The sequence below is a fragment of the Anabrus simplex genome, chromosome 10 (assembly GCF_040414725.1).
Source record: "Anabrus simplex isolate iqAnaSimp1 chromosome 10, ASM4041472v1, whole genome shotgun sequence".
NCBI lineage: Eukaryota > Metazoa > Arthropoda > Insecta > Orthoptera > Tettigoniidae > Anabrus > Anabrus simplex.
The window spans coordinates 18,084,946-18,105,696 of NC_090274.1; the positions used below are offsets into that span (position 1 = coordinate 18,084,946).

General features: G+C 41.8%; 1 protein-coding gene across 1 annotated transcript in view; it reads right to left on the bottom strand.

Annotated features, from left to right (window-relative positions):
* The window catches only part of Syn2 (Syntrophin-like 2), a 46,399-nt gene extending 28,199 nt beyond the window's left edge, over nucleotides 1-18,200 (bottom strand). The window contains exon 1 of the mRNA XM_067154589.2: nucleotides 18,051-18,200. Coding sequence (XP_067010690.1) covers nucleotides 18,051-18,194 — 144 coding nt within the window. The 5' untranslated portion in view covers nucleotides 18,195-18,200. The remainder of the gene's footprint in view (nucleotides 1-18,050) is intronic.
* Nucleotides 18,201-20,751: the final 2,551 nt, after the last annotated feature.

Here is a 20,751-nt window from a genome sequence, read left to right on the forward strand (position 1 = left end):
GCGTCCGCTCAGAAGACTACCATTGACTCCACAGCATAGACGTGCACGCCTGGCATGGTGCCGGGCTAGAGCGACTTGGATGAGGGAATGGCGGAACGTCGTGTTCTCCGATGAGTCACGCTTCTGTTCTGTCAGTGATAGTCACCGCAGACGAGTGTGGCGTCGGCTGGAGAAAGGTCAAATCCGGCAGTAACTGTGGAGCGCCCTACCGGTAGACAACGCGGCATCATGGTTTGGGGCGCTATTGCGTATGATTCCACGTCACCTCTAGTGCGTATTCAAGGCACGTTAAATGCCCACCGCTACGTGCAGCATGTGCTGCGGCCGGTGGCACTCCCGTACCTTCAAGGGCTGCCCAATGCTCTGTTTCAGCAGGATAATGCCCGCCCACACACTGCTCGCATCTCCCAACAGGCTCTACGAGGTGTACAGATGCTTTCGTCTCCAGCGTACTCTCCGGATCTCTCACCAATCGAACACGTGTGGGATCTCATTGGACGCCGTTTGCAAACTCTGCCCCAGCCTCTTACGGACGACCAACTGTGGCAAATGGTTGACAGAGAATGGAGAACCATCCCTCAGGACACCATCCGCACTCTTATTGACTCTGTACCTCGACGTGTTTCTGCGTGCATCGTCGCTCGCGGTGGTCCTACATCCTACTGAGTCGATGCCGTGCGCATTGTGTAACCTGCATATCGGTTTGAAATAAACATCAATTATTCGTCCGAGCCGTCTCTGTTTTTTCCCCAACTTTCATCCCTTTCGAACCACTCCTCCTTGGTGTTGCATTTGCTCTGTCAGTCAGTGTACTTTTCGAATGTGAGGCGCTGAGTAGAATCAGACTCTCCACTCTAGGACTACCAGGTGAAGAGAGAGAAAAAATCCACGAAGACTCAATAAGAACAACTTGCAGCTTTGTGAAGGGAGCAACTATATCTAGGTGGGAATGAAGGAAAAACATGGCAGCAAAAGATCTTAGAGGTCGACGCTAATTAGGAACTAATATTCAGAGGCCCCATGAAGAGAAGAAGAAGAAGAAGAAGAAGAAGAAGGAATTCTTGAAGGATATAACCGGATGCAGTAACTGCCATTTTCGTGTAACCAAAAAGGTCTGAGTGAATATTGCTTTAAATTATTATACAAATGATTAAATTCCCCACACTCCCGTGGGTTTTGTTTTAAGGTGTGAAAGTGGCTTTAGGTCAGTTGTTCACTGTAGTCACATTGGTGCTTTGGTCTGTGGTAAGGGAGGTTCCTTTCTTTCTGCTCATGAAAATGTACGTGCTGCGGAAATTATCACGTTTACTTTTACGAAAGAAGTCTCTCTCTTGGGATATTTCAAAAGAGGAAAAGAAAATGTATTTTAAGATGAGAAATAGGGTAATGTATCTTAAAAGGAAAGAATAGGCAAGAGGCATTTTCTTTTTCCGACAATAAGACAAGTGTTACCGAGAGTTGGACCCCGGGGTGTCGTCATACACAAACTCCTCCGCGTCTGTCGTAACTTATAATGGCTTCTTGTACAGTGTCAGAAGGACGCAGAGAGTCGCTGTAAGTGGCGCCTTACTTCATACTCAGATACATGGAATCATCGTTTACAGACTTTAGGGTGATTGGATGCAGGAATTGTTTACCTTTCCCTTAGATCAATGTTAAGAAGGCCCAGGATTCGATTCCCGACCCGTTCGGAGATGTTAGTACTGAATGCTTTCTTCCCTTGGTACGGGACTTGGTGTATCCCAGCAACTACAGTACGACGCAGTTTCCCATAACACGGTAGATGCTCTATCTTCGAATGGCTGTGCTAGGCTAATGATAACACATGAAATAACAGGCGCCAGGAAATGTTCTCTGCAGTGCGTGCGTGCTGCTGAGTAAGGTAGCATGAGCAGTTTAGTTGGCGGCACGGTGTCACATCTGTCACCCTCGCTCGCTCGCCGACAGGCCAAGGTCAAGAGGGTAGCAGTGCAGGAAAAGCCATACGTGTTAGCTGTGAGCTGTCGAAATCGTCAGTATGTATTGCAGTGAGTGAACGTTCAGATAGATTATTGAAATAGTGCAACAGAATACAGGGGGTAATGTTTACTACCGAAGAGAGAGTTTCTTTAGTGGAATACATTTTTAGCGAAGGCGATCGATTTACAGAAAATGTTAAACTAAAATTTCAGGCACGGTTTCCTAATTCAAAGTGTCCAAACCGGGATACCGTTCGGGATTTGATAAGTAAATTTCGTGTGACCAGCTCAGTCCACGATGTATCGGGAACAGGCAGGTGTACAAAACTAATCCAAAAACGATTGATGAACTTAAAGTTCAATCCATTACGCAAGAAACTTTAGTGAAAGTCTTCGACAATGTGTGTAGACTGTTGAAGTCTGTCTTCGAACACAAGAACAACACTTCCAGCATCTGTTATGAATTGCTGTGGTGCGTACAAAGTTTACTGTTTGTTGTTTTTTTGTTTTGATACAAGGGGCAGCAGCCGTGCTGCCAACTTAACTGCTGATGCAACCTCGCACACAGCACGTAGGCGCTGGGGAGAACATTTCCTGGCGCCCTGTAATATAAACAATAAGGAATAATAATACAATATAATACAGTGCAGCAGAGACACTAGTCATTGGGAGGAAAGGGCAAGTGGAGAAATTGGAAATCAAGCAGAGGAAAATATTGAGAAAAATCATGGGTCCAAAATTCCAAAATAACGAACAAGTTTTTTTTTATAGAAATGAATCCCTCCACGTAAAGTCGGAGAGACTCTCGGATACCATGAGAAAAAGGAGGATTGATTTCTATGGACACAAATTCCGAACGAATCCTGACAGATTAACTAAACAGATCTTTGACTTCTTTTACAAGAAAAAGGCTAAACCCAATTGGTTTAAGGAAGTTGAAAAGGATATGAGAGATATTAAGATTACCGAACTCATGTTAAAGAATGGTACAGCCAAAGCCGTGACCAAAGACAAAACTAAGAGTTTCCAAGTTAAGAACAACACCAGAAAACCGATTCAGGTATCAGAGGAGGACATCAGTTAGAATGAAGAACTATTGGGAGAAGAAAAGAGCACAAGCATCTAAGAAGGGATTGATCTGACGTACCCAAAAGATGGGTGATTCGAAATGAAGAAGAATACAATTGAAGACACTGTTATGTCTTCCAGACCATAATTATATTTACAGGCCACTTCATATGAACCTTAGTCATGTTACAATGGACAACCAGACATTGTTCCAAATTTTGAACAGTAAAACTCTGCCTGTTGTTGGCTAATAGATTTTTAATTTTAGAAAATGACCTTTCCACTTCCCATGAAGTCAGGGGGCAGTATGGAAGAGCAGCTAGCTCTGCAGGGGATGAAACTTGGTGATGGCGCGACGTCTTTCCCTTCGACAACAGCAGCAATCGCCAAAACATCCTTCCAGCCGGGATTCTTCTGCATTATACTGTGATATGTGGCACCGATCTAATGTCATATCGCTCCATTAAGGTTAGCAATGGTCGCCTCCACCTCACGAACATTCCCTGCAGCCTTTACAAGACGTAATTCTCTCTCATCCACCTGCTTTATTTTGGAAGATAGCTGTTCAGACTTGGAAGAAATGTTCGTGAGACCACTGAAAATCTTGGGATTGGTCAGTACAGGGCGCAGATTCAAGTCCAGCTCGCTCCAAGCAGAATTAGAGGACGGAAAGCATGCTGTTGTCCTTTAATCACATTTAAGCGATTGTCTTAGGTAGCGGCCTACAGAGAATGCCTGCTTTCAGCGGCTATCTGGCAAAGAAAACTAACGATGTAAAGATTAGTGAAAAAATATGATTTCCAAACTTAATATTTGTCGTTTTAGGCACTTAACATGAAAATATCTTCAAAGCCTGTATTAATTACGAAATATGCATTTATTGGCATGACGAAATCCTCGCCTTAGTTATAAATCACGTTTATGTCTCACCCTATTGTTAACGCAGTTGTACGCTACCTTCAGTTGCTACTGTCAGTTAATCTCCAAGAAAGCGATATTCCTGACAGCCATGTTCGTAACACATACGGTCACGTTTATGCTCACAGAAATATCTAGAGTCTTTAGTACCACAGCGAGATGTTATTAGTTTAGGGCGAAGAGAATACGTGACTCGTTTAATGCGTCTCTTTGTTGTATCACCAGAACGCCATCGTGTTTACATAATGAGAGACCTCGCATCTAGCGTACGACATGTGATCTTGTCTATCTCGCAGAATAAAGAAATGTAGAGACGACGCTTGCCTCATAAACAGCGTAATGTCTCGTAATGCATATTTAAAATGTATTTTCGAATTCTCTGAACTTATGAGAAATACTTATAACGTTATAACCCAAATGAAATGTTGTTCGCTTGTCATTTGGTGAATTCTATAAAACGTTGGAGTACCTCAGGGATCAGTTCTTAACCCTACGTTCTGTGATCCTTACTAATAAAGTTAATGTTTTGTTTGTTTGCAAGTTGCGTTACGTCGCACCGACACAGGTAGGTCTTATGGCGACGACAGGACAGGAAAGGGCTAGGAATGGGAAGGAATGGGAAGGAAGCAACCTTGGCCTTACTTAAGGTACAGCCCCAGCATTTGCGTAGTGTGAAAATGGGAAACTACGGAAAACCATCTTCAGGGCTGCCGACAGTGGGGTTCTAACCCACTATCTCCCGAATACTGGATACTGGCCGCAATTAAGGGACTGCAGCTATCGAGCTCGGTTGTACCTTAATTAAGGCCACGTCCGCTTCCTTCCAACTCCTAGACTTTTCCTTTCCCATCGTCGCCATAAGAGCTATCTGTGTCGGTGCGACGTAAAGCCACTAACAAAAAAAAAAAAAGGAAAAAAGGGACAAATCTTCGCGCACGATTCAATTAATCAGCGGTTGCTCAGAGGAGCCCCTAACTTGGCAGGAACACACCGTACCTCGGGGCGTGCGGATTGCATAATTACACTCGACACGTTATTCACTGGTCGTGAGGCTTTTCCCCGGTTGTAATATGAAAGAAGACGCTCGCAGGTATTTTAAGTTTGGACTGACGCAGACAGATTTCAATTAAACTTTGGTGAACGATCAATTACATTTCCTTCAATTTAATGGATATAATTATTTGGAATTCTTGGTGCAGAAAGTTAGAAAGTGTAGAAATGTACACAAATCACCTTATACTGAAGATGAAATTTCGACATAATTTCACGCTAGCATGTACAATACATGAATAAATCAAATTATTAGGGTGTCAATACTTGTGTATCGCTTATTGTGGAAGATTTTGTTTTTCAATCCGTTTTATGTAGCACCGATACAGACCTTCCTATACAGAGTCAGTCGAATGGAAATGGCAGTGTTTCTCAGAGAAATAAAAATTGTTGAAAAGTATGTGGAAGAAAAGAAGGTTTAACAGTAAAAGACAGAAGAGGTTAACGATTTTTTCCCAAAGGAGTTAATGGAGGTATCCTATGTTTCTTGTTTCACTGCGCTATGTACAGTATTTTATCTTCTAAAAAGTTACTCTAATAAGGATCATAATTAAAAAGGTGCCGTAAAATACGAGTTTGTTAGTATACTGTATGTTTAAATACTGTATTCAGTTTATGACCGTACATACATATGGTTCAATTATGCGCTGTATATGCTCAAAAACGGTATTCTCTATATCTCAAAATTTCGATAACTGGAAATAAAATTTACCTGCCGAAGTGATTTGAAATATCGAGGTTCCACTCTAGTTAGTGGGATGTAGAAAATATTATTATCATTATCATCCTGTGTCCCCCTTCTAAATTTCTCACCCGGAACCCCACCAGAGTTTGTGAACCACTGCCATAAATCGATAATTACAACCATCACCAATTAACTAAATTCTTCTTTATCAGCGAAGCAGCGAGTTTTCCAGTGTGATTCTGATTGATGGCATTTGATGAATCTTAAGATGTTTACTTCATTGAATGAAATATATTACTTGTTACAGCTTCTCTGTCACCCTTGAGCTTCAGCATGTTGGACGCTCCATCACATGTCCAGCAATAAGAGTATTATTTCTTCTGGGCACATTTTCTCTGGGTGATGCAAAAGCACAGCAGCAGTTAAGACATGTATGCCTCAGACATGACGTCTGTCTTGTTCGATGGATAAACAACACATGATTAAGCCGTTCTTTGACCTTCTATTTCATACTAGCATTGCAGGATTCACTTATTTTGCAGAACTCTTTAATTGTAGCTATTATCGAGAACAAACCAAAATAGTCACATTTCATTCAAAACAGAGATTTGCGTAAACATACTGTACATAAATGTAACTGTAAATCGCGTACTGGTTCATGCACTAAAAGAAAACTTATGGTTTCGAGAGGAGCGAAAAACTAGCAGTGTTAACATTACGTCTGGAAATATTTTGTTTTGTTCAAAAATGTAGGGAAAATGTTTGAAAAGCGTTAATTACCATTGAATCACATAAATGTGATTTTGTTCACACCGTACGAAACACTTAATAATAATGTACATTGGCTATGAAACTCCCAGCAAGGAGCACATCTACAAGCCTACCGGCTTGCTTCACGTAACCATTAGCTATTTTGTGTTCAGTTCAGTGGAGAGAAGCAGTAAGTGTCATTCAGGTAAATGTGTAAGTTGTACTTCGCGATAACAATTTCAACAAAATTCTTCAACTAGTACAAGAGACATTAAATGATTTCTTAAATGCATGTTCGCTAGCGTACGAAACAAGAAACTGCATTGATTATCTCAATGAAACTCCACCGACGATTGCCGTCCCTTTGTTAAGTACAGTAGAACCTCCGGACCCCATTAGTCCGGACAGCCGTTTAATAATGATGCAAAATACATACATAGCCCTACAATTATAGAAATCTCTCAAACGGATGCATATGACCTGGATGAAGCAGGTGATATTATTAACCCTAAGCCAAAACCTAGTGAATTTAAGGATCATTAAACACGTTGAAGATAACAACGATGAAAACACACCGGCATATTACGAACATTTGAGGCATCTGCGTGAGTTAATTATTAAAGAAATTAACGTCAAAGGAAGACAACAAGAGTTCAGAGTTCTTCTAACCAGTAAGCGCGTCAAGTCTGTTCAATGAAGGTGCGCCTTGATTGCCATGTTCTTATTCTCTACAAGACTAGTTACTCTGTATTTTGTAGGCCCTAATACTGTATTGCATCTTGTATACTAAATAACCTTTGTATTTCTTAAATTTAAACTACTGTACTGTACATGTTCTTTTTACTGAACAGAGTGTTTAAATACGTACCTTGGCTCAATCCATAAGTCATTTTGTTTAATCCGGACGTTCATTAATTCGGACAACCCAGAACCTGAGTTAGTCCAGATTAATGAGGTTCTGTTGTACCTATCTTAGCTGAAAAGGATCTGCAGAAGGTGCCACTTCCAGTGGTAGAGAATACGAATGCATTGCTCATAGATCTCCATGTGAGCTGCCAGTGATGTTATCAATCAATATAGCCAGCCCAGTTCCTCACGGACTGAAGTTGTATCGGTGACGCATCGCCAGTTTGTATCGGTTTTCAGTTATAACCGTAGCAGCAGTAAATTGTGTTATTATCCACATTTCTGTGCCCAAATGTTTTCCGATTGATTCAAAACGAAAGCGTCTACTCCATTTCGTACAGGGCTTGTTTATGCTACGGATAAGAACTGAGGAGAGTGCTCTCAAATGGCACCATCTATTGCGCTTCTTTCGAACATTTGACGGTGCATGTGTTATGCACAATATTGAATTTCTTTAAAACCATCTTTCACCGCAAATTTTTTTGCGGACAAATACTGTCCATTCGATAACTAGAGAACTACAGATGATGGAATGTAATGTAATGATTGTTACCCTGCATTATTTAAAATGTATTGTATGTAATGTATTTTCGAATTCTCTGAACTTATGAGAAATACTTATAACGTTATAACCCAAATAAAATGTTGTTCGCTTGTCATTTGGTGAATTCTATAAAACGTTGGGGTACTCCAGGGATCAGTTCTTAACCCTACGTTCTGTGATCCTTACTAATAAAGTTAATGTTTTGTTTGTTTGCAAGTTGCTTTACGTCGCACCGACAGAGGTATGTCTTATGGCGACGATGGGAAAGGAAAGGGCTAGGAGTGGGAAGGAAGTGGCAGTGGCCTTAATTAAGGTACAGCCACAGCATTTGCCTGGTGTAAAAATGGGAAACCACGGAAAACCATGTGAAAATGGGAAACCACGGAAAACCATCTTCAGGTTTGCCGACATCATGCGCAGTATACGATTTTTATAACAATGAAAAGATGCAAACATTTAAAAGGAAACAAATATTTATATATTTATTTTTACCCGACTGTTTAGAGAAGTTTCCTGTGTCCCAGGAATCAGCTACCAAGGCATTAAGCTCAGGTGTTATTATTTTATTCATACTGCATAACTGTCAACAATGTATGCCGGTCCCGCGGTGTATCAATCAATCAATCAATCAATCAATCAATCAATCAATCAATCAATCAATCAATCAATCAATCAATCAATCAATCAATCAATCAATCAATCAATCAATCAATCAATCAATCAATCAATCAATCAATCCTGATGTGCAGTCAGGACAGTCGCCCAAGTGGCAGATTCCCTATCTGTTGTTTTCCTAGCCGTTTCTTAAATGATTGCAAAGAAATTGGAAATTTATTGAACATCTCCCTTGGTAACTTATTCCAATCCGTAACTCCTCTCCCTATAAACGAATATTTGCCCCAATTTTTCCTCTTGAATTCTTGTAATCTTCTTGTAAAGGTAACGTGCTTGCCTCTTACCCGGACGCTCCGCGTTCGATTCTCGTCTACGTCAGGGATTTTGAACTGGATCTGACGGCTGGTTCGAGGTCCACTCAGCCTACGTGATTACAATTGAGGATCTATCTGATGCTGAGATGGCGGCCCCGGTCTAGAAAATCAGAAATAACAGCCGAGAGGATTCGTCGTGCTGACCACATGATATCTCGTAATCTGCAGGCCTTCGGGATGATCAGCGGTCGCTTGATAGACCATGGCCCTTCGGGGCTGTTGTGCCATAGTGTTTGGTGTTTGATTAACAATGTGTTTATAATTATTACTATTTTATTTGCCCTAACAGTGTTTAAAATGCAAAAATATGTAAACACAACACTGAATAAAAATAAGCTTACTTTTAATTCTGTGAAGTTGTAATTAAGAATGGAATGTCGTAACTATGAACACGTTAGACTACAGGCATGCGCTATGTGGCTGTTAGATGCGCCATCGTGTATAATGTTTTTACCAAATAGGTCCTCCGATAAAACAGATTCCACGTTATATTATTTAGAACATGTAATGGTGCACCTGTTATGTTTAATGAATTTCCATAAAAACCACCTTTCTAATGCACTAGTACTGCCCAATTTACACACCAAATCACATTTATGAATGAACTTATCAAAAACTATAATCATAATATTATTTGTTTTACGTCCCACTAACTACTTTTACTGTCTTCGGAGACGCCGAGGTGCCGGAATTTAGTCCCGGAGGAGTTCTTTTACGTGCCAGTAAATCTACTGACACGAGGCTGTCGTATTTGAGCACCTTCAAATACCACCGGACTGAGCCAGGATCGAACCTGCCAAGTTGGGGTTAGAAGGCCAGCGCCTTAACCGTCTGAGCCCCTCAGCCCGGCTCAAAAGCTGTAAATGAACAGGTGGTATGAGGGAATATAATGTGTAATGTTGCATTTTATCCTTAATAGGCCGAAGGAGTTGTCTGTGCGGTTAGGTTCACGCAGCTGTGAGTATGCATTCGGAAGATAGTGGGTTCGAACACCATGTCGGCAGTTCTGAAGATGGTTTTCTCTAGTCTCCCATTTTCACACCAAGGAAGTCCGACTCGTTGGCTGAATGGTCAGCGTATTGGCCTTCGGTTCAGGGGGTCCCGGGTTCGATTCCCGGCCGGGTCGGGGATTTTAACCTTCATTGGTTAATTCCAACGGGTCGGGGCTGGGTTTTTGTGCTGTTCCCAACATCCCTGCAACTCACACACTACACATAACACTGTCCTCCACCACAATAACACGCAGTTACCTACACATGGCAGATGCCGCCCATCCTCATCAGAGGGTCTGCCGTACAAGGGCTGCACTCGGCTAGAAATAGCCACACAAAATTATATTATTACACCAAGGAAAGGCTGTACTTTATTAAGGCCACGCTCGGTTATTTGCAGTCCTAGGCCTGTCAAGTGGGAGCGACGTAAAACCAAGAGCAAAAAGAACCTAATTCGCAGGTTAGTTTCCTTGTCAGAACCTAATAAGACCTAACATACCTGTGGATATCTTTGGAATAGTATTAGTGCATAAACAACTTTCAAGCGGCGTTCTTTCAAGGGAAAGTCGTATAATGTGGCACAATTTTGATGTTTTGGCATGCAGTACATATATGAAGACAATAGAACAAATTCGTGTGTTCTGGTGGACAGAAGTTGCGAAAAATGCTAGCTTGAAAACCTAATTATATCGTCACAGTGAAGTTCTTCACACTTCTTACCTCGTGTGACATGGTGAGTGCTTTTTCTTATTCAAGCGGAGATTATACCAGATTATACTGTTGAAATATTAACAGTAACCCTCAGAGCTGTCCGAAGACGATTGTAACCTCCAACGGTATTTCGCAAATATCCCGCAGAATGGCAGCCTGACGTCTCTCTCGCCTTCTACCCAACGAGCAACCACGAGTTTACAGGAATAATGACGAAAATAGCATTACGTTACTTCCCTGTTGGCAAGCAGCCAGAGACGTTTCCATGGTAACCTGTAGGTTCGGTTTTGGTCTGAGCGTGCGTATGTCACTCGATGGAGAGCATGAAAACCGTAAAAATAGTAATTTTCTCCGCCATTTGAAGAGTAAGCGAAATTATATACATAACTAAAGTTGTTTAAAATGGAGGAACGTTTCTATATAGTCTACGGATTATAGTATACTCTAAATATGAAGTTTGGTCGAGACAGACATTCAGATAGACAAAGAGACATGAAAGATAAAAACCATTGATACGGTCTTGAGTTGACCTAAAACTTTATTTATATAGATGAGTTTGCAACATGTGGTCGGGGAAATGTTTCTCGGCATAACTAAGCGTCGTCAATATCACATAAGCTCTGAGTATTGAGCTAACATCCTCCCGGGCAAAGCGAAGCTCTAAGTGCCTCATACAGTATGCATCGACAGTCCGGCATTGTATCGGGCTTAACTGTCCCCAGGCATTACTTGACTGACAGCTGGACAGTGGAACACGTCAAGCAAGGACCAACGGCTCTCAACTGGGGAGCACGGGTCGAGTCTTGCACTATTTCCGCCAGGTCCCACGCTAGGGTCAACTCTTACTTTCTTATGTCCCCAACGATATTAGGTTTCCTAGGTCTAAGGTGACCCTTCCATTTCTTCCGCGGTTAGCTTCAATGTTCGAAGGGTTAGTCGTTTTCAAGTTTTTCCTTGGTGGCTGTACTTCCTTCAGCACTACCGCTGGAGCTTTCATTCGCTTTTCACTTACCAGTGTTGAAGACTGTAGCAACTCTTAAGCCATCAAACTATCTAATCGCCCACTCAGTGGGATTATAATAATAATATGGATCCAGATAGGTGAGTCCCTCTACATGGTGGGTGGGGGCTGTAGAATAACACCCACGGTATCCCCTGCCTGTCTTAAGAGGCGACCAAAAGGGGCTCTTAACTTGGGAGTACCGAGCTCGATAGCTGCAGTCGCTTAAGTGCGGCCAGTATCCAGTAATCGGGAGATAGTGGGTTCGAACCCCACTGTCGGCAACCCTGAAGATGGTTTTCCGTGGTTTCCCATTTTCACACCAGGCAAATGCTGGGGCTGTACATTAATTAAGGCCACGGCCGCTTCCTTCCCATTCCTAGGCCTATCGTCGCCATAAGACCTATTTGTGTCGGTGCGACGTAAAACAAATAGCAAAAAAAAAAAACTTGGGAGTGTGGATTGGTGAACACGGGTCCCTCAGCCGAGTCCTGGCATTGCTTCGACTTACTTGTGCCAGTCTCCTCACTTTCATCTATCCTATCCGATCTTCCTTGGGCAACTCTTGTTCTTTTCCGATGCCGACGGCATTAGGTTTTCCAGGCCTACGGAGTATTTAATTTTCACGCCCTTCGTGGCCCTTGTCTTCCTTTAGCCTATACCTTCATTTTTCGAAGTGTCGGATCCCTTCCATATTTTTCTCGCTGATTAGTGTTATATATGGGGACGATGACCTCGATGTTAGGCCCCTCTAAACAACAAGAATCGTCATAATCATCAGTGTTATATAGAGGATGGTTGCCTAGTTGTATTTCCTCTTAAAACAATCACTACCACCACCACCACACTCTCTACAAGTACTTGAACCCGCAATCTTGGGGTCCGGAGGATGATGTGGTTGTAAGGGCAGAAAGTGTGGAAAGACTGAGGGACATAATTTCGGAAAGATGGAATCTGACTAACTGCTTCAGAATCTTATACCTGTGCTTCCGTCAATAATACGTTGTTAAGGATGTCTACGGTAGTCTGCAAAAAGGGAAGGAATTCAAGGAACCCACATCGTTTTGTTTTCAGTTCAGCTCAGCGGTTGATGACCACCACATGCCTTAATTACACGCTGATGAACGATTAAAATAGGTCAGAGAAAGGGGGCACTCATTATGACCATATATAGATAGAGAGCGCAATGGATGAAGCTTCGTACGGAATGGTTTAAATGGAGGTAACTCGAAATGTACCTCTGAACTTTAAGCAATTTTTTTGTCTTTATATCACGACTTCCAGTTATATGTAGAATCCGAAGCAGGGACGTGACGTTTTTATTGTCAAAAAGGTGGATATTGTAAGACTGGTATCGATGTATGCGGGAGAGCCTGAACGAGAAAGTAAAATGAGAGACGGTCAGAAAGACCGAGCTGAAAAATGGCATCATTTTGAGCACTTCCCGTGATAGTTCGTTATTGCGATATACTGTATCTCGTAGTGCGACAGTCTGCAGGAAGGGGAATCTAATTCGTCTGCTACACAGAGGTTTACTACTCAGAAGGGTTACTTCAGTGGTGACACGTCATAGACGGGACAGAGAGTCGTTTGATGATATTTATTATTACTGGAGGTGGTGCTGTACTGCCCAAACAATATCACTTTTTCAACTTTCTCACAATACATAACATTGACAGCGCGAAATGGGCATCAGTTGACCTCGTGAAGCTCAACAACGGTTGCTAATTAGTGAACATCGAAAATTATTTTATGAACAGATATATACGTACATTTCACTTGGGTAATTAGTGTTTGACGTCTAGTTAGTTTTTATTAATTTAATAATTAAAATTATCCCTAATCAAAACTTTCTACTTGCATTACAAATCAAGTTTCAAAAGTATATATTGTATTACGTAACTCGGAACATGTTCAACACCTTTACAGAGAAATACCGTATTTCAGATAACTTCCAATAATATCTTGTAGTAATCTTTGATGTTATGGGTAGCATGCGGGATCGATGTTAAATTCTTTAAGTTGATTACACAATTATTTTTCCCTCTGCACAATGACACCTGAAATTTTCCTCTGGAATTTCATTTTTTTTCCAAAGTTCGAACATTCATGGAAAATGGCATCAAATTCGGACAAACGTTGATGAATATGGAACGTTTTGTAGTTTTGGGAAAACTGTCAACATACTTCTTCAAAAGTTTGCGCATTACGTGAAATATTACAATGCTTGTAATATATAAGTCTTGACTTTGTGCTTCAGTTTCTTTGATCTTAAGCCAAGTGGGCCCACAGGACTGAAGCTTCAGACACGATATCGAAGCTTATGGAAGCTTTTTCACCTGTTATCACACATTTTAGTCCATAGAGAACTCGGAGGCACAATCTATTTTCCAATATATCCACTCTGTTTTTCCACCCTGTTTTTAAAAATGTGTTGGGCATTCTTTTCAAGTGAGGAAACGTCTACCGAACTACCTGGAGGACCTCCCTGAAGGTTCAACAAGTATTGTTTTGGTAAAAGCACATTTGGAGCTTTTGATGAATTGTTGTCAAAAATTCAGCCCAATAACCTCAGAAAAACCTCATTTATGCAAGTTCCTATCATAGTGGATCTTTGGAAGGACAAAACAGGGAGATGCTCTACTTATAGCTCAAAGAGGACATTCGATGTTTACATATCAGGGAAAGAAGGAGCTTCTTCTTCTTCTACTTGTGCTGTGTTCGATTCTCCTCGGACGTTGTCAGTCACAAGTGTTCCTGGACACTGATTCAGTCTTTGATGTTTTGGTGTCACGACACCAGATCCTCCGTTGAGTTATCGCAGTAGTGAAAAAACTTATTGTTTGTGGGGAAGAGCTGGTTTATTTACATATACGCAAAACACGCGTGCCGTCTTCAATTATGTTGTAAGTTCTAACCGTTTGATGTGCCACATCATACGATAACAACACAGAGCTGACTGAGGATGATATATATATCCTCTATGGTCGACGTTAGCCACATCCAAGGTTAGATGATGAAGTCAGTGGAGTGACATGCAGGGGCACAACTGTTCCGTAAGCTAACACCAGAATATCTAGTTAAGTTATCTCAAAATAAGCTTCTTCAAGAAACAAATTATGGTGCAATATTTTCGAGACGTCTTTTCCGCAGGAGACAATAATTTCGCTAAACTCGCTGGTAAACTGAGACTTGTCCACATGCAGTAACTAAGATACTACAACCATGTTTTAGGAGGCCATGGTTCCGCTACCCTCACAGCCACAGGAAGGCCTTGTTCACATGCTGTAACTAAGAGACTACAACCATGGTCTAGGAGGCCATGGTTGCGCTAACCTCGCAACTACAGCAAGCCTTGTCCACATGCTGTAACTAAGATACTACAACCATGTTCTAGGAGGCCATGGTTGCGCTAACCTCGCAACTACAGCAAGCCTTGTCCACATGCTGTAACTAAGATACTACAACCATGGTCTAGGAGGCCATGGTTCCGCTACCCTCGCAGCTACAGCAGGAATTGTCCACATGCTGTAACTAAGATACTACAACCATGTTCTAGGAGGCCATGGTTGCGCTAACCTCGTAGCTACGACAGGCCTTGTTCACATGCTGTAACTAAGATACTACAACCATGTTCTAGGAGGCCATGGTTGCGCTAACCTCGCAGCTACAGCAGGCATTGTCCACATGCTGTAACTGAGATACTACAACCATGTTCTAGGAAGTCATGGTTCCGCTACCTTCACAGGCACAGGAAGGCCTTGTCCACATGCTGTAACTAAGATACTACAACTATGTTATAGGAGACCAGGGTTGCGCTAACCTCGCAGCTACAGCAAGCCTTGTCCACATGCTGTAACTAAGATACTACAACCATGGTCTAGGAGGCCATGGTTCCGCTACCCTCGCAGCTACAGCAGGAATTGTCCACATGCTGTAACTAAGATACTACAACTATGTTCTAGGAGACCATGGTTGCGCTAACCTCGCAGCTACAGCAAGCCTTGTCCACATGCTGTAACTAAGATACTACAACTATGTTCTAGGAGACCATGGTTGCGCTAACCTCGCAGCTACAGCAAGCCTTGTCCACATGCTGTAACTAAGATACTACAACCATGGTCTAGGAGGCCATGGTTCCGCTACCCCCGCAGCTACAGCAGGCATTGTCCATATGCTGTAACTAAGATACTACAACCATGTTCTAGGAGACCATGGTTGCGCTAACCTCGCAGCTACAGCAAGCATTGTCCACATGCTGTAACTAAGATACTACAACTATGTTATAGGAGACCAGGGTTGCGCTAACCTCGCAGCTACAGCAAGCCTTGTCCACATGCTGTAACTAAGATACTACAACCATGGTCTAGGAGGCCATGGTTCCGCTACCCCCGCAGCTACAGCAGGCATTGTCCACATGCTGTAACTAAGATACTACAACTATGTTCTAGGAGACCATGGTTGCGCTAACCTCGCAGCTACAGCAGGCCTTGTCCACATGCTGTAACTAAGATACTACAACCATGTTCTAGGAAGTCATGGTTCCGCTACCTTCACAGGCACAGGAAGGCCTTGTCCACATGCTGTAACTAAGATACTACAACTATGTTATAGGAGACCAGGGTTGCGCTAACCTCGCAGCTACAGCAAGCCTTGTCCACATGCTGTAACTAAGATACTACAACCATGGTCTAGGAGGCCATGGTTCCGCTACCCTCGCAGCTACAGCAGGAATTGTCCACATGCTGTAACTAAGATACTACAACTATGTTCTAGGAGACCATGGTTGCGCTAACCTCGCAGCTACAGCAAGCCTTGTCCACATGCTGTAACTAAGATACTACAACTATGTTCTAGGAGACCATGGTTGCGCTAACCTCGCAGCTACAGCAAGCCTTGTCCACATGCTGTAACTAAGATACTACAACCATGGTCTAGGAGGCCATGGTTCCGCTACCCCCGCAGCTACAGCAGGCATTGTCCACATGCTGTAACTAAGATACTACAACCATGTTCTAGGAGACCATGGTTGCGCTAACCTCGCAGCTACAGCAAGCATTGTCCACATGCTGTAACTAAGATACTACAACTATGTTATAGGAGACCAGGGTTGCGCTAACCTCGCAGCTACAGCAAGCCTTGTCCACATGCTGTAACTAAGATACTACAACCATGGTCTAGGAGGCCATGGTTCCGCTACCCCCGCAGCTACAGCAGGCATTGTCCACATGCTGTAACTAAGATACTACAACTATGTTCTAGGAGACCATGGTTGCGCTAACCTCGCAGCTACAGCAGGCCTTGTCCACATGCTGTAACTAAGATACTACAACCATGTTCTAGGAAGTCATGGTTCCGCTACCTTCACAGGCACAGGAAGGCCTTGTCCACATGCTGTAACTAAGATACTACAACTATGTTCTAGGAGACCATGGTTGCGCTAACCTCGCAGCTACAGCAAGCCTTGTCCACATGCTGTAACTAAGATACTACAACCATGTTCTAGGAGACCATGGTTCCGCTACCCCCGCAGCTACAGCAGGCATTGTCCACATGCTGTAACTAAGATACTACAACCATGGTCTAGGAGGCCATGGTTCCGCTACCCCCGCAGCTACAGCAGGCATTGTCCACATGCTGTAACTAAGATACTACAACCATGTTCTAGGAGACCATGGTTCCGCTACCCTCGCAGCTACAGCAGGCATTGTCCACATGCTGTAACTAAGATACTACAACCGTGTTCTAAGAAGCCATGGTTCCGCTACCCTTACAGGCACAGGAAGGCCTTGCCCCACATATGCGCCTTGAGATGTTATCTCCTTTACCTTTCTTAAGAAAAGCGCATGACTCTCGTTGCTTAGCAACCGCTCGAATCGATAAGCATAACAAAAGAAGTAGAAGCAGCGTACATATGAAATTCTCGGCAATACATACATATTTCAAAGAGAACTGGCGCGGCCTGAAGGGTACATCGGAGAAGAGTAGCGGTGGTGGATACCTACAGTTCATTCATAATAATAATAATAATAATAATAATAATAATAATAATAATAATAATAATAATAATAATAATAATAATAATAATAATAATAATAATTTTCTACAGTCCATTAGTTTTTCCTACAATGCGTATTTCTCTATTTGGTGCGGGTTGTTTTGAGAAGAGGTAAAACTGGATAAACATTCCCTCTTAACACTAATCAGTAGATAAATGTAGGGAATACGTGTGGATCTTTGAAGAACGAATGTATAAAAAAAGAAAGGGAAGGTCCCTGGAAATTAAAGACTACCTAGGCCTCACCGTCGGGGTTGGATAGAAGGAGCTTGGTAGTACAAGTAACTAGGAGCAGTGCCAGGCTCAGCTTTGCGCTCACTCCCGTGATAAGATCTCTCCTTTTAGCCGCTTTCTTGAGGAAGAAGGCGCAGCAAAGCTAATGCTCTGATGTATGTGTACGGAAGTGAAAGCTGGGACTTACCCTGGAGTCCAGTGGTGACGTCGGCTTCTGGTTACAGTTGTGGTTGACGGGTGAGGCGGCCTCCTTCTGTAGCCTGAGCACCTCCATGGACAGGTAGAGTCTCATGGGCTGCGGCCGGCTCTTACCGTCACTAACACTGACCATCCCACTCCGTACCTGGAACAAGGAAAAATATTCCACTGTTAGGGCGAATATGTAGATAGTTATTTAGCGTACAGTGTCTGCCTTAGGTAGGATCTACACTTCTATATCCGTACATTATTGTAACAGATTCAGTTTGACATGGCGATGTAAGGGGGCAGTGAAATTCTTGTGTTCCCTTTAACATGCTCGTACTATGCTGTTGAGCAGTTAATAAATGTGTGCTTTCAATGTCAGAAGCTGTTCACAGATATATCAACAAAATCACAATTATTTTTCACAACTGTCTCAAACATGCATCTGTCATCTGACTCCCCTTGTCTATAAGTAACTCTTCCAGTGTGTGTGTTCCTTTAAACTGAATAATCGTTAGACAGTTTTTGCACTAATTTAAATTACACACATTATTTTTCTAGGAATAGTTTATTAATAAATCTGATTTGACGCATCATTCAATGCCAAACATGTTAGTTTTGCTCCAGTTAACATTAATTTAACATTCGATTCTGAGGAGCGCTGCACATACACAGCTTTTAGGGCGTAGTTCAGCAAATTTGGAGAATCTAATTTTCTCTGTGAGGTACTTGTCTTTGAACGGTTCATAATGTGTTTCTTTTAGGTTACTCAGAATCAGTCTCGTTTGAACATGACCACAAATGTTATGTTCGGTATTATATCATCACTACAATAAGAAGAAATTACCTTTCCTGTGACTCAACAGTGCAATGTTTTTTCTTTGGATCAGGAAGAATTGACAGAACTCCCTTTCCTTTCTCAAGAGAATTTACTCTTCTAGCCATTTTATTGCTTGCGTTGATATCATTTTACATTTATCTACAACAGCAACCCTCAAAAAGAAGAGCCAATATTTGAAGAAAAAGATCCCACCACAAATTCATCTCCAATATTTGTAATTATCTTGAAATATCAAGAGAAAACGATGGTTGTTTTTAAAAATGTTCAATCGTATGTTTTTTCGAGGCAGAATTTTGATTTTTAGGGCCCATAATGTAAAATATAAACTCCTACAAATCTAATCATGTTACATATTTAGCGAAAGCCAGTTGAATTCTGAGCAACATCCTAGCTGAAGAAAATGACATTTTTGTGTATCTGTTTATGATCAATATCGCACATTTTTAAATATTTGAAACTATGGGTACATAAACTGAAAATGGGATGAGTGAAAATTTCGAATTTAAAGTTAACACTTGGTTCTGGTCTGCCTGTTGACACACAAATTTTTATCAAAATCTAAAAACGTAACGAAAAAAATAATTATAAACTGGATCACTTGACGAGTTGCTACTAGTCCGTAGCTAACATGGCCTTAATTAATGTACGGCATTTGCCTGGTGTGACAATGGTAAACCACGGACAACCATCTTGAGGGCTGCTATGGGTTGAAATCCCAAACAACATGGTGTTTTCTTTAACTTACAAATTACTTGAGCTATTTTATTATAAGAAACCAATTCGCAAGACTTATGGACCATTTTTACACTTTACGTGCTTTTCTTTAGTGAAAAACACGATGTAAAGCAGACCCTACACGGTCAATAAAACTGTCAGTACCGAAAAATATTGACAGTAACACTGATCGCGTGTGGACTGGGATGATGGAATGAAGGCCAGTAATGAAGCAGATCCGGATTTCCTGATCTGCGAGCGTCAGTACTGTAGAGTGGTGGGGATACTGACCGTGTGAGTGCGCTCGTCATTATTTCTGTCAGTATTAGGGAGCAGCGATGGACCACAAATGTGTTTCTCACTAAGACCAAGTAAAGGTGCTTGTGGAACCGCCAAGTAGGCCTATCGAGCTATATGAAACGCTGCCAGAATAAACGTCACACGATACTCCACATGTTTCCACAATCGCTGTACTGGTGGAAACTGGTGACATTATAGCGAAAAACTTTTAAATCTTCAAAATTCCTACCAGTTGCAAGATTCCTCAATGTCACCGCTAATCTTTCTACCCCTGATAAACAGGTCTGCATGCTTGTATTTTGCCTTATTAGAAAAGGCTCTATCATTCCTAGTAATTTCGCAAAAGTAGGCCTACCTCACTCATTCGGAGATAGTTCTGATAATCTTCTGCTTCGATATATTGTGTTTCCCTCAACAACTTCATATGAATAGTGGTTAGTGTCATTAGCTAATAAAAGCATATTCGAGAGGGGTGTGATCTTGTTATATTTTTTATGTTTTTTTAATTATGAAAGTTTACGTTTGTTATATAGTCTGTTGACAGTGCAGGTGAAATTTGCTCAGTGAAGCTGTATCTTGTGTCTTGTGAACAAACAAACAAACAAACAAACAAACAAACAAACAAACAAACAAACAAACAAACAAACAAACAAACAAACAAACAAACAAACAAATAAATAAATAAATAAATAAATAAATAAGTAAATAAATAAATAAACTGACTGGCTTCAAATGAAATTGCTTCTACCGTAATATGAGATAAATGGGATTTGGAACAGCATGGTTCTAGACCATCGATATATTAAATATTTGGGAAGATCCTCTTGTCCTTATAACCATTCTATAAATA